General features: G+C 45.8%; 1 protein-coding gene across 1 annotated transcript in view; it reads left to right on the top strand.

Moving 5' to 3' along the window:
• Positions 1-847: 847 nt before the first annotated feature.
• TJP1 (tight junction protein 1) overlaps positions 848-15,035 on the top strand; it is a gene marked incomplete at both ends in the record, with an annotated part of 220,554 nt that continues 206,366 nt past the window's right edge. The window contains one exon of the mRNA XM_080914831.1: positions 848-1,020. Within this exon, the coding sequence (XP_080770957.1) occupies positions 848-1,020 (173 nt within the window). The remainder of the gene's footprint in view (positions 1,021-15,035) is intronic.

Here is a 15,035-nt window from a genome sequence, read left to right as displayed (position 1 = left end):
TCATGTGTATGTGTGTGTGCCTGTGTGTGTGTGCATATATGTGTGCTTGTGCCTGTATGTATGCTGGGTGTTGGGGATAGAACTAGGGTCCCCATGCTTCAAGCACTTGACCTACTGAACCACCTCACCAGCTCTACCCCATTCCAGAACGACTTTGGATCCACAGAGATTGCAGGCCTGTTGCTTGCACAGGTTGATTTTCATTCTTCATACCTGCAGTATTTGAAACCACATTGTAAAATGCATCCGTTGTCTACTTCTTTCCCCCTTTCCCCTCTTTTATTGGTCCCAAGATATTCCCTTTTATTAGCTCCACGGTGTGTTTAAAAGTCATGGAACAATCTCAACTTTTCCCAACTGATTATTGAGGTACTTTTGCCAACTCCACATTTCCACTGTCCAGAACTACCATGCACTTGAGGACTGCGCCCCGTATAACACGTGCGACACACTGTGCAGAAATATAAAATCGTCAGTCGCATCCAGGCAGAAAACAAGACACTTTATAAGAGACAAACCACTAAGCAGTCATCATAAACATTTTTTTTTCTGCTCTGAGATTCTTTACGGTCATAATCGACTGCCAATAGGCTGTCTGACCCCTCTGGGAAACTGAGGCACGTGGGGTGCGGACCTGCGTGTTGCGAAGCTCGCTTAGCGCCGCCTCCAGGCCGCGCCCGCCTCCGGTGCTCCGCGGGGCCGAGCTCGCGCCGGGCGGCAGAGAGGGGACGGAGGGCGCGCACGGCGGCGGTACCGGGCCACGCACGGCGGCGCGAGCGGGCCACGCACGGCGGCGGGAGCGGGAGCGGGGCGCGCGGCGGGGCGGCGGATGGCCCAGAGCTGATCTATGCGGCGCTTGGAGGGGCTGTGTCTGCGGCGGCGGCGGCGGCGGCGGGGCCCTGCCCGCGAGCGGAGCGGGGACAAGATGAAGTACCAGAAATACCTGACGGTGCTGCAGATGGCCATCGGCGTCACCCCGTCCAACCGCGGTAGCCTCCTGCCGCTCAAGAGGAAGCTGTGGTAAGGACTCTGGGCTGGGGCACGCGGATAGGAGGGAGATGGGGATGCCGATGCCGGTGACTCGCGGACAGGAACGGGCGGACAGGAATGGGGGGTGCTGGGGGCTTGGGAGGTGGACAGGGCCGGAGCGCGGGGATAGGGACAGGGGCGCGGGAGCAGGGCGGGGGCTCGGGGCCTGGCAGCGATGGGGCGCGCAAAGCTGGTGGAGCAGCCATCGCCCAGCGCCCGGGCCGCGCGCCGCGCTCCTGCGGGCAGCTTCGAGAGCGCGCGGGGAGGGAGCGGCTGGGACCCCGCGCCCCGCATCCCGGCCTCGCTCGGGCTCTCCTTCTCCTGGGCGCCGGCGAGTGCAGGCTGGGCATTGCACGCAGCCGCCGAGCTCTGCCGCAGACCGCGACATAGCCCTGCAATCCATTGGTCCTTGTCGGTCTGTGCGTCTTGTTACCGCCCCCCCCCCCCACCCATGCACCTGCTGTTGGGCGCATTGTAAAAGACGAGTCGTTCCCACGCTAAGGGGAGGAAGTTGTGATGTTAGCGTCGCTTTGTCGAGGACTGTCATTTTACCTGCACGATTTCGGCTTCCTCCAGCCTGGAAGCTGTTATGGAAGTGGTTGAGAAGAACACCATCAAGTGAAAATGTCTAGGAATTATCCAGATCTGGTTCGCACGGTTGTTTATCTTGTCGGTTGTATGTTGTATTAGCATCCAAGTATGCCACATGGGATCGCAGTGCCACGTGGGCATCTCATTGGTCCGAGAGGTAGGCTTAAGATTCACCCACAAAAGAAACAAGGAAGGAAAAGTAGTGGGTTGGGCATAGGAGTCAGGAACCAGTTAATAGTGAAAGTCAAAGACCATTTTAATTTGAAAATTAGAGGTTAGTGCTCAGCATAGGATATGAATGTTTTATTTAACTGTTCGATTCTATTGGCTACAGGGTATTATGTTCCTAAGTAGAGAAACCCAAAGTGAGGCCGCTTTTGTGAAGCAGATAAGTAACTTCTGCTATATAAAATCTGAAACAATACTTCAAAGTCTATCTGGATTGCTCAGTAGAGGAAATGTGGGTTTTAAAAAGAGAATTTCAGTAGTGGTCAATAGCGAAGGAAAAAAAGTAACTGTGAGCACAGAGTTCAAGTTTCCCCTGTGCCACTCAGAGTGTGAGCTTCAGCCAGTCATTGTCACGCTTGTTTCTCCGTGGGTAATCGGAGACTGTTGTTATCCCTTCTCATGCTGTCACAAAGATCAGCTCTAATGTCAAACCAGCCCACCCCCACTGCTTTGCCTGGGTGAGAAACCCAGGCTTGAGAAATGTTAGCATCTTCCTTCGTCCTCCCCCTCCTCCGTTTGGTAAAAACAAACTTACTTTGAAGAAGGCCTTTACACTTGCTAACCAGCCAAGAACAGCACATAGAAGGCCAGATTGGTAAAACTGGCAACTGTTGAATTAAGATGTGTTCTTTCTTGGCAGCTGGTCGGAGGTGGGCCGTGGTGATACAGGCCTTTAATCCCAGCACTCTGGAGGCAAAGGCAGGCAGATCTCTGAGTTTGAGGCCAGCCTGGGGTACTGAGGAAGTTCTGTGACAGTCAGGGCTTCACCAAGAAACCCTGTCTACAAACAAACAAACAAACAAACAGGATGTATTTTCAGGGAAAGGGGGTGTGGCTCAGCAGAGGCGTGTTTGCCTAGCACATGCAACAACCTGGGCTTGAGCCAAGCACTAAAAAAGAAATATATCTGTGAGAGATAATTGGGTGGTTTTTTGTTGTTGTTGTTTATTTGTTTGTTTTGCAAATAAATGAAGACTGGGTCATTCTTAGGCAGGGCTGAGTATTGAGTACCTATAATTTCATTATTTGGGAAACTGAGGCAGGAATATCTTGAGTTCAAGACCAACCCTGTCTCAACAAACAACTGGCAGGATGTCTTATTGGGTATAAAGGTGCTTTCCCCCCGGGGTCATTGGGCTTGGAGACACACACAGTAAGTCATAAAACAAGTAGGTCACTCTTGACTGTATTGATGGCATATGGGGGGGAGTTGTCAACACCACCAGTTTCTCCAGCCTGCAACTGTGCATTTAACAGACGAAAGCAACGATATATCTTGCTGAGTTTTCAAATAGACTCTGTCTCTCAACTAGAATATAAATTGCACAGAGGAGGGCTTTTCTCTATTTAATCCATTACTAAATCTCCTACAAATGCTCTTGAGGCCCCAAATAGCTAATGTGTTTTAGTTGAATAAATATGTGGATTCTTTGGGGGGGGGCAATTCTGGGATGCAAACTTAGAGCCACACACATGCTAAGCGTGGCATTTGCCACTCAGCTACATCCCCAGCCTAACAAACGTTCTTAATCATGCACGGCTCGGGAGGAAGTGTAAGGAAGTCGTTTTCTTGATGCCTGTTATGGGCTGATGGAGAAACTGCCAGGCATGAAGGTCAGGATTCAGTGAGATCTATTCTCTTTCATCATTTCGAGGGTTGTTTCCAAAGGTACAGACACCAGACACGGAGTCTGAAGACAAGACTCAAGGGAAATAAAATCCGGGTAACTTTTGTTCTCCAGCAATTCACATTGGAGGCCAAGAGTGAGTCAAGGCCTGCAATAAAACCATCTTCCTAAAAGATGGCCCACAAAGAAAGCTGCTACGTTTTCTATCAACGTCTCCATGTTAAAAAGCCATATTTTGCTTCTCCCTAATGCTAGTTTTCAAGGGTTTAGCGTCATTTCCACAGTGGCAGACTAAAGAACATAATCTTTTCTCAAAACACGTATAGTTCTTTTTTTCCCCTTGCATTTATTTATTCTGTTTTTGATGTGGGTAGGATGTGTGGTCTATACCACATGTGTATGAGTGGGTTCTCTCCTTCCATTTGTGGGCCCCAGGGATTAAACTCAGATCATCAGGCTTGGCAGTTCTTATCCAGGTGGGCCCCCGCACCTATTAGTGAGGGTCTGTAAGGGACAAAGGTGGAGATGAGGAACACAGAGAAAAAGGCCCGTGAGAACAGAGCCATCTCACTACCTCACCACCTTTTAAAGTTGGAAAATATTGTGCTGCCCAACTCCTGTATCCATTCACACACCCCCTCCGGAATTTTCTTCTAGATAACACTTCATCTTCTCAGGGTCTTGTAGCGATTGCTTGGAAAGTTTGGGGGATGGCCCTGTTAAGTGTTACAGTGTTGCACTGGGAGTTTGGGGAATGGCCCTTTTAAATGTTACAGTGTTGCACTTCCAAGTCTCTGTACTGAGGAACCTACTGCAGATTCCAGAAGTATAGCCAGACCTTGGAAGGCACCGGTGGTATCTGCCCACTTACAACATGTGAGTTTATACTATAAAATTTGCGTATATGAAGATCTGTGCCAAGATGTTTCTGAAAATGTGTAATGTTCCCTCCTCCCCTCCCCTCTTTCTCTCGTTGAATGATTATGTTATGTGTAAAAAGACCTCGTGCCTGCAAAGCTTATGCCAGCGTGAAGGACAGAGTAGGGTGATCTCATGCTTTGTTCCCACACTTCAGTCTACTTTGGGTGTTGTTGACTCTCAGCTTTCCTTGTGTGGTGTCTCCTGTTTTTCTTACTGGTTCTTCGGAGGGATTGTTGGATCTATACATCTGTTGAGGTGGAGACTCAAACAGCCTCCCATTGGAGGAACCTCTTCCCAGATCATCCTTTCCTCTTGTGCCCTAGAGATAGAAAGTGGGGATGGTTTCAGTGATGCTGTTGTTATGGCTAGAGTATGAAGTGCCTTTCCTCCCTATCATTGGTGAAGGCCTGCTCTGCCAGCCCAGTTGTTGGAGGTAATTATTGGCAGGTGATTGGATCATACGGTCTCTGACCCCATCTGTGTGGACTCCACTGTTGTCGGACTCATCACTTGAAGGTGTGATTGGGAATGCATGGAAACTTCCAGGGCACGATGTCAGCTTGGCGCATCCTTGGAGGCTTTACCTTGTCCCCAGCCTCCATGTGTTAGCTGATTTTAGTCTGTCTTCTCTTTATAGTAGGCAGCATTTTCTCTCACACACAATGATGCTTCTGCTTCTAAGCCTAGAAGCAAGGAGTCAGCAAATGGACTACATGCCTCTGCAACACACTGCCCAAAGAAGACTTCTCACCTCTGAGATTGTTTTCTCTGGGTGTTTGTTACAGAGACTAAAAGCTGCTTAGCATAACAGTTTTGGTACTGCTGGGGCCTGCTATCCCTTCCCCCCCACAGGTGTATGTTTGTGTGGCTGTCTTTGTTTGAGGGACCACCACTGTCTGCCACATTGTATTTCTTCGGACCCTGAGAACAAGCTATGGGTCTCAAGTCAAGGTCTGCATGCCCTGGATGGCTCTGGATTGGACCTCCCTTGTCCGTCTTATTTCCGGTGGCCCAGGTGTTCTCGATAGCCACATTACTCCAATCTCTGGCTACATGAGCTCATGGTCTTTTGCTCTGTGTCCCTTGCCTCCTCTTCTGCTCTTTACGAACATGTATCACTGGATTCAGGGCCCATCTGTGTAATCCAGAATGCTGTCATCTCAAAAACTTCAACTTGATTACATTTGCAGGCACTGTTTTTCTAAATAAGGTGAAATTCCCTGCCCCCAACGGGCCCAAATAGTAATCACCCTGATCTATTTTTATGTGAAATGTGACAAATGTTTTTGTAATAATTTTATTTTCAAGAGTCTTGAGTTTTGACACCAACTGCTTCAAGGAGGGCTTTCACTGACCTTAGGGAGGGGCTGAGCCAACTCGGTTCCTGCACACTTCTAAGAATGTCCCCTGCTTAACTTGCTTAGATGTTTGTTGAAAGTCACATAGGCTCAATGCACTTGTTCAGACAGCCTTCATGTAATGGAGGATAGTAAGAGCTGCTGTTTAAGTCACTCCCTGGAGACCCAGTGGGAATGCTTCCTAAGAATCCTTTCATTTCATTTAGATATCTCTGTGATGTAGGCGCTGGCTTTCCTTCCTTCCTTTCTTTTTCCTTCCTTCCTTCTTCCTTCCTCCCTCCCTTCCTCCCTCCCTCCTTCCCTTCCTCCCTCCCTCCCTTCCTGCCTTCCTTCCTTTTTTCCTTTCTTTTCATTTTACAAACAAAGCCATTACCTTGCCTAGACACAAGTTTCAGGCCGACTATTGCAGGGAGAATTCAACCTGGGCAAAGACGATTGGCAAAAGAACCAGGAAGAGCCTTGTAGAATATTCTTTTTCCAGCGCTGGTTCACGGTGCACCCTTGGGTTGCCAAGGTTTTCCTGCAGGACTCACCATTGGCGGTACACAACCGATTGTTGTGCTCTTCCCTGGGGAAGGTCGCCTCTATTGCTCCTGGCTTTCCTCGGTGGCCTATAGGTCTTTGAGTAGGATTGAGCCTTTGAGGGTTTTTTTTTTTCCCCTGTCAAGTTTGGCACCGTCATCGGTGGCCTCTTCATTCTGCTCATGGTTGGGCGGTTGTGTCGGTGAGACTTCACTGGTAGAGCTTCTGCTATTACGGTTCACAGCAAACTCCTTGATCCTCTGGCCCTTTCTGCCCCTCTCGTACAGTGCTCCCTAGGTCTCGAGTGCACTGGTATTTTGCAGATATCTCCATTGGGACTTGGCTCTACTAGTCCACATTTAGGTTGATTGTGGTCTTGTGTGTGGATTCTGGCTATTGAAAAGGGATGCTTCTTTGATGGGTGTGTGTATGAAGACTATACTTCTCTGTAGGTATAAGGGCAGATATGTATAGATTATTGATAGGGATTATTCAGGCTTAGTAAACTAGTAGTTGTACTAATTCTCCTCCAGTAACCACGCCCTCACTATTGCTGTGTGGTTGGCTATGTTTCCAGGACCAGGCGTGGCTTCTTGTTGAGTGGTCCTTGCGTCCAGCTAAAGAGCTGTTGCCTATCACTCTCTATGCCACTACAGCCCTCTTAGGGTTCTTGTGTTCTGCTGGTCACTGATGTGGCTCATGGGCATCGTGGCTGGGTAGGACTGTTGGTTGTCTCCCTTCGGTAGCTTGTGTGGCGCCCTCTCTACTATGATTATCAGGGAGGAGGCTTCCAGGTCAGTTCCAGCTCAGGTGTCTCTGAGCCCTGACTGAAAGGCATTGTATCTTCAGCAATAGGGCTTTTCACACAGTTTTTAAATAAGTCAATTACGGACATTGTCCTTTTCACAAATGTAATGAATAGCCAGTTATTATTAATCTCTTACATGAATGAATTATTGGGGCTTTTCTAGTCTGATAATTATTAACTCCAGAGAAAGTTTACTACCCTTAAAAATGTTTTAATGACATCTATTTATGTGTGTGTGGGGGGGAATGGCACCTGCACGCTGTCCTTCATTAGCATTGCCTTGAGTTTGTGCCTAGCTGTGGTGGCTACTTGTGGTTTATTTATTTTTCTATTTTATGTGCACGAGCACATTGCTCGAATGTATGTATGTATTTGTACTGTGTGTGTGTGCATTGTGACTATAGAGTGGATGATGCAGAAGGGTTTTGGATCCTCTCAAACTGGGGCTGTGGATGTGTGAACTATCAAGTAGGTGCTGGGGTCCAAACCCCAATCTTCTGCCAGAGTAGTCAGTGCCCTTAACTGAGAAGACATCTCTTTAGCCCCTAAATTTGTATCTTGTAGAGTGATTATGTATTAGTGATAATCTTTGTGAATACTTTTCTTCTTAAGTAACTGCTTTATTTTTTTTTTTACCATCTTATTTATTTATTTGGCCCAATTCTTCATTGTTACTAAGTTCTGTTACACTGGAAACCGGAAAAGGGTGAGGCAGAGCAGCTTGGAAGTTGTTTGTACTATGTGGGGAGTGGTCAGAAATGGCAGTGAGCAAAGCTCTCAATTTGCACACATTGAGTGAAGGCCAGAGACGACTCCTGGCCACTTTTGGCCTCCAGGATAGGAAACAGAAAGGCATTCCAAGGGAAGGGCCTGGGAGAGGCTGTACACAGTATCAAAGAGGTCTATTGCATTGCTATGTGTCTTAAAAGAGTGATGTTTCAGGTTCCCTGGGGACTTACAGAACATCACTGGCTCATGTCCCAAGTTTCCAGGGCTGGATTTGGACAGCAGCCAACAGGTGTGACAGGATTGATTGGATGAGATTGGTGTTTACTTTTCCCTGGTGGCCTTAGCCAGGAGATTGCACACACAAGGAACTAGAAGGAAATGGTAAGCCATTTTACTGGGTTGGTAATAATGTAGGGGCAGGAGCCAGCTAGTCCCCAAATGCAGGCCTTCTCTAGGAAGCAGACTGCATTACCCCTCAAGGCCAGTAGGGGGAGGATGCACGCTTCCCTCCTTGGCAGCTAAGATACTGGAGCCTCCCATATAGACCACATCTAAGCTAACAAGGTCAGTAACTAGCCAATGGAAGCTGGATTCCGGGAACCAGGAATAGGGCCACATTGAAGACAGGAGTCAAACTCAAGGGGTCTGGGGTCTTGCCTTGTGGGCACATTGGCTATGCCCAAGAAGAAAATGCGATTCTATAAGAAAATTAGAGGATCATGAGGACAGAGAGAGCTTCCGTCCATTGTGACTACACTCAATTCTCTCTCTCTCTCTCTGAAGTCCAGGCTGGCTTGGAATTTACTACATAGAGCAATCTGGTCTCATACTCAAAGCAGTCCCCCTGCCTCAGTCTTCTGTGCTGGAGTTCTAGGTGTGTACCACCAAACACCACCGGAAACTGAGATTTTGAAGGATTGAAACTTGCCCAGAGTCACACAGCTATTCTGAAAGATGTCAAGGATCTGACCCTACTGTCACTCTGTTCTCACATTACTCCTGTCTGTAATTACAGAAGAGTCCCGCTGTCCTGCCTTCCTTGAGTCTGGTGTGTGTAGTGCTCCTACTGAGACAACACTCTTAATTTTACAACTAATGACATTTAAGATTTGGGAAAGAACAGCTTTCTTATAAGTTAGTCATCAATTTCTTCTTAATTTAAGGTCCCTGTCAACAAAAAGAGTTCCTTTGAGTATTTCTGGAACTGTTCTTGAGAGTTTGAATTACTGGGTTCAGTTCCATAATACTGGGGGTCAGAGAAAGGAGGAGTACCTTAGGAAGGAAGGAAGGTGGGAGGGGAAAGGTGTGGGGGGAGGAGAGATTGATTTTAGATCGTGTTTATTCCACGTCGAGTGAAACTGTGTTTGTTTGTACTTACATGGGTTTTGTCATAGGGTTTTATTGCTGTGAAGAGACACCATGACCACAGCAGCTCTTATGAAGGACAACATTTCATTGTGGCTGGCTTTCAGTTTCGGAGGTTTAGCCCATTGTTGTCATGGTGGGAAGCATGGTGGCGTGCAGGAAGACATGATACTGGAGAAGGAGCTGGGAGTAGTTCTACCTCTTCATCCAAAGGTAGCAGAACGCGAGTGCCACACCTCTTCCCACAGGGCCACACCTCTCCTCACAAGCCACACCTCCCCCAGAAGGCCACACCTCCTCCCACAAGACCACACCTCCTTCCAGGAGGCCACACCTCCTCCCCACAAGGCCACACCTCCTAATAGTGCCACTCCCTATGAGCCTATGGGGGCCATTTAAACAACCACAGGCCTCACTAGAATTGTTGGCAGCTTAAATACATGACCACTTCACCATGGCCTGGAGTTAACAGTTTCCGTTACCCCCGAATCACATGATCATTCTTAGTCCCTACCGAAGAGGGAGGAGTTTATACCAAACCTTCTGCCTTTTAGCTACTGGCGTCTGATCTTCAGAGACCTGGTTAGACCTTTTAAGTTAATGGGCCTCCTGAACAGGAGCCTGCTTAGACTCAGACAAGACGTGTTCTTGGGAGTCTCTGGCCAAGGTGAGGCCTGAGCCGATGACCACCAGATACACACCAGTTTCATGCATCTATCTGTTAAATATCTGTATTATGATCCTGGTGGGCATATGGGGTAGTTCCATTTCTCTGGTTATATTTATGATTTTTTTTGTTTTGCCTCTTCTTCCTTGTACTCTGTATTTTAATGTACTGTCGCAGATAAACACCGTACACCCTGGTCACTTGTAGCTGGATATAAATTTCATGGCAGACTTTAAGTTTTAGGCTTACAGGTTTGGTTAAAAGAGACAGTTATATAGCTTTCTAAGAGACATGTCAAAAAACTATATTAATTTCCTAAAATATAGATAGCCCATGAAACTAGTTCACAAGAAATAAAAAAATTGAGTTGTAGTTTTTTTATTAATACCTTATTAATTCCTTTTTAATTTAAGTTAAACTTATTCTAAATTGGGATATTAAATTAAAATTGCATATATTTATGGGGTTTCATTTAATATTCAGTACACATATACATTATATAGTATTAAATTGGGCTAAACCTATATACTCATTGCCTCCCCCAAAATTAATTTCTTTACGATAAAAATATTTAGTATTCTTTCTTCTAGCTATTTTGAAATATAAAATACATCGTTTTCTTTGGTGGGATTTCTTAAAGGTTTTCCACTTCTCAACCCTTTATACCAAGATAATTTTAAGTGATCTCTGCTATATAGGCATATAAAATAGGTATTCATATAATATTTCAATGAAGATAAATTATTAAAAACTAAAACGGTTTTTCAGTATACATATGATCTTGTTATTCATTAGAAGGAAGCCAGTTTACACAGGGAGAGGGATGTGCTTGCTTACTTCACACAAGAAATTCAGTCTGTGCTGAAAATTTGTATTGTGTGGTGTAGCACCTTCACCATGCTTCCGAGCTTCTTGAGTTAATCATCATCAATCCCTAGAGTGTTAATTTTTCATAAATATAAAGTGGCACAGGTATGTTTAGAGCCACTTCAGAAATTGTTGCAAATTTTATTATAATCCTAAGCCAAAATTCACTTAACAGTTTTTTTTCCTGAAACTCAAATCAGCAATTCAAATAACAATTTTTGTTTATGTATGTATGCATATATGTATGCATGCATGTATTTACTTTTGAGACAGGGTTTCTCTGTGTACTCCAGGCTGTCCTGGAACTCACTGTCTAAACCAGGCTGGCCTAGAACTCATAGAGATCTGCCTGCCTCTGCTTTCCAAGCTTTGAGATTAAAAGCGTGCGCCGCCACACTGGGCCACTGAACATTCTAATGGAGCAAAATCCAAAGATAAGCTAATTTGATACTTACATGTTAAAGACTGACAGCAGAAAAATAGTGCCTGTTTTCTGTGTTGAAACATATGTCCTGCTTCTATAAGAGCAGAAGACGTAACTCCAGTGGAAAGTGCAGGGAACCCTGTGTGGTGGGCTTGAATCTGAGCTAGTGTGGCAGGCAGCACTCTCTGGTGCTCCCTTGCAGCACTCTCTGGTGCTCCCTTGCAGCACTCACTGGTGCTCCCTGGCATCCTGCCACAAGCTATCAAAGTTTGTACGTTGTGTGTTCAGAACTCACAATACAACCCAGGCCAGTGCTGACTGCAACATTATGTTTGATGTTGAATTAAGTTTTGGCTCTTACCCGAACAGAAACCTTTTTTTAAATTGTTGCCAAAACTTCCCGTGACCACATAACATTCAGTTCTGCCAAAATTTCCCATGACCATAAGGTATAGGACCCCACGTGAGGTTTTGATCCACAGTCTAAGGAGCTGTGATCTGTAGTCACACACTGCACACAACTGCCCCTTCTTTAAATTGGAATGCTGTCTCGTTTGGGACTGTTTGTGGTTCCTCTGCTCTGGATGGCAGCCCTTTTCTCCCTCCTGTAGGTTGTTGCTTGCTCCCTGTTCAGAAGTTGTTGAGTTTGATGTAATACCATTTGTTTATTTTGGGGGGAGGTTGTTTCCTGTGCTTTTGATATCTTGTCCAAGAAAGTCCTTGCCCACCCCAGTGTCCTGACATGTTTCCCTGTGAGTAAAGCCCTCCATTGTTCTGGGAAGGACTTTGACTGCACAGGAGAAAATGGAGCATCAAAGAGGTGTTCGAATTCCAAGCATGACATCATCGAACCTGTACTCTGGGAACTAACCTGGAAGGAGGATTTACAGGAAGTTCATCAAAAATCTGAACATTCTTTAAGATGGAGTTAATGACAGTCTGAATAAACAGTAAGGGACACCCTCTGTAAACTAGCATTCTGGGAATTCTGACCTGTGCTTATTAGTAAGAGAGATGCTGTACCAAGAGAAAAGGCTTACAGAGCCACTGTCTGGGGCACAGCTGTGTGTGAGGGCGAACCCAGGGATGGAGGGGCGAAAGAACTGGAACACGCTTTTAGTGTGATGTCCGGGCTTGGTGGTCTCTTCCCCCTCTCTCTGATAGCAGCTGCCAGACTACTTTCTGCTTTCTTCCTTTCCAAAGCAGTCTGCCTGCTGGGCCACAGATGAGGCTGTCTCTAAGAGATCTGCCAAGTTTCTTGACCCAAAAAATGTTTTCCCACAAGTCTCCCAGCAGCGAGTTCTGCATCTCTGTTAGTCACTGAGGGCAGGCGCATGAATACTGTGGTGGGGAAGGACGGCCCAGTAGAAGCCACCAGGACTCCTGGGATTAGCAGGTCCCTGAGGAGAGAGAAGACAGTGGAGGCCGTGTGAAAAGGATGATGATGTCCAGATGCTTTTGAAGTTTAGATCTTGCTCATCGGGCAGCAAAGGCAATGGCTGGATTGGCCAGACAAACTCGGAGGAGTAAGCTAAAGAGAACAGAAGGGCCGTGGATAGGAAACCTGCCACCTGTTCAGAACCAGTAGAGCCCAGGGTGGTGGGGAAGCGTTAAGGTGGGGTGGAGGAGGCGTGAGTCCAGTTATTACAGAGGAGCACATGAGGATGCTAGTGGACCTGCTCATGGGAGAGACGGTTAGTGTAACTATCTACAGTCAGGCCTCGAAACACTGGCTTCCATGTGCACAGGTCCCACTTGCTGGGGGTGATCCCCCAGAGAACAGCATTACAGTTCCTTGTATCAGGTGCTGCATAAACGATCTAGAATGATTTCAGCTATATGGAAAATGCATGTAAACCATGTACAAATATTTCACTGTTTTCTGTAGTTGGTTTTAATGTCTGTAGGGAATCCAGCACATGTGACTATGTTCATGCATGTGTGTTTACAGTTAGCCAGCTAGTGTTAGAGTCACTAGTAACTTCAACCTGTTACTACTTATAAACAGAATGAAGTCCCAAGGAGGGTGGGATCAGAGAAAGCCTAGTCACTCTAGTCAAGCAAAAAAAAAAAAAAAAAAAAAAAAAAAAGGAAAAAGGAAGAAAATACTTACATGAAAATGTGTAAGACAAGACGGCAGGAAGACATCTAAGTAGATCAGTCCCCATCCTAAGTTCAGATGGGCTCACGTCATCTCGGTGGACACTCTAACTTCATGTCAGGAGATAGAGATACAACATAGGGGGAAAAGAAGAATATTTGAGATAAAATATAGGTACGAAAAAGACATAAACTAGAAAAAGGTAACGATTAAGACACAGATGGGAGAAATTGTCATAAAACAGCATTGAAGTAAGAGGTGTCGTTGGCATAGACACTTTATGTAGACTAAATCCCTAAGGTCCAAGTCTCAGTATTAAGGCAATAAAAGTATTTGAAATCTATAAAACAAAGATAACAGATACACAAAGAATGACCGAAAAGGCCATATTTGTGGAGGGAAATTTTACAACAGATCTTTCTACAGAAGTCAGAGGTTCAGCAATACAAATTCACAAGGACCAAAGAGAAGTTGGGCTTTAAGCCATCAAAGTGATGGGTGCTCTCTGTGCTTGCTGTGCTCCCTGAAGATTCTGATGGGTGCTCCCCCATGCCACTGATGGACACATACACATTAGTAAGGTCTTTAGGTGGCTGGGGCTGTTGCATTTAGAGAACTCCCATCCTGCAGCTGCATTGCCCTCTGAGGACTCTTTTCTTGGTAGATTGCATTTGTATGCAAATGTCAAAGATACTCACTGTCTTATGGTTAGATAGGACATATTTGAAAACTGAATTCCCATCACCAAGGGAGTGGTTTAATAAATAATGTGACATCTACATAGGAAAATACTATTTAGTCCTTAAGATCAGAGAAATGGTTTTCTATGGCTGATTATGGGAATAGTTTCAAAGTCTGTTGAGTGAAAAAATAAGTTACAGAAAAAAAATTGGTCACCTTACTAATGAATTATAAAAAGAAATAACACACAGCCTGGTGTAGCAGCATCTGCCTTTAATCCCAGCACTGGGGAGGCGGAGTTAGGGTTAACTCTGTGGGTTTGAAGCCAGCCTGATCTGCAAAGGGAATTCCAGGTCAGACAGGGCTGTTAGTTAGCACAAAGAAACCCTGTCTCAAAAAACCCAAACCCAAACACACACACTCACACACACACACACACATACACGGGGGGGGGGGGGCGAGGGAGAAGGAAAAGTGGAGGGAATGACAGACAGACAAAAAAAAAAAAAAAAACAATAAACATACACCTTGCTTGGGAGATTGTGTGAAAACAAGTGATCACAGTATGTTTAGAGGAAAGCTGGAGGTTTGAGATCAGGGGAAAGGAGACAGCTTATACTTTCCTTTCTCAAATTGTTCTGTACTTTTAAAATATTATATCTATATATGTGCATTCCTTTAATTCTAAAGTGCAAGTGTTCTTGGCTGTTTTAATACTCACTGTCTTACTAATAAAGAAAGCATCTGGTTATGTCGGCATCGGCATCAGTTGGGGCATGCCTATAAGCCCAACACAGGGGAAACCTATGTGTCTTTCAAAGAGATACACTGGGGAGACACGTTTTCAGACAGCATGTGAAGCGTAAAAACTTGTGTGTGTCACAGAGGTTAGTGTGTGAGTTTGGACTGTATTACAGTAGGAGATACCGTCGTAAAATCAGTAAAGGGGCTTTCGTAAGCCACCCTCAGACATTGCTTTGTCTGGCTCACTGCATCCGTCAGACAGCAGTGAGCCGTTTCCCTGCAGGTGCTAGACAGTTTCTCTAGCCCATTACCTGGCGATGCTGCCAGCAGAGACTCACAAATAGTGCCTGGCAGTCCTGGGTCTGAAGAAGA

Source organism: Micromys minutus, assembly GCF_963924665.1.
Source record: "Micromys minutus genome assembly, chromosome: 3".
In the NCBI taxonomy this organism is placed as follows: domain Eukaryota; kingdom Metazoa; phylum Chordata; class Mammalia; order Rodentia; family Muridae; genus Micromys; species Micromys minutus.
The sequence above is the reverse complement of the archived record's forward strand: the minus strand, read 5'-3'. Positions and strand labels throughout refer to the sequence as shown.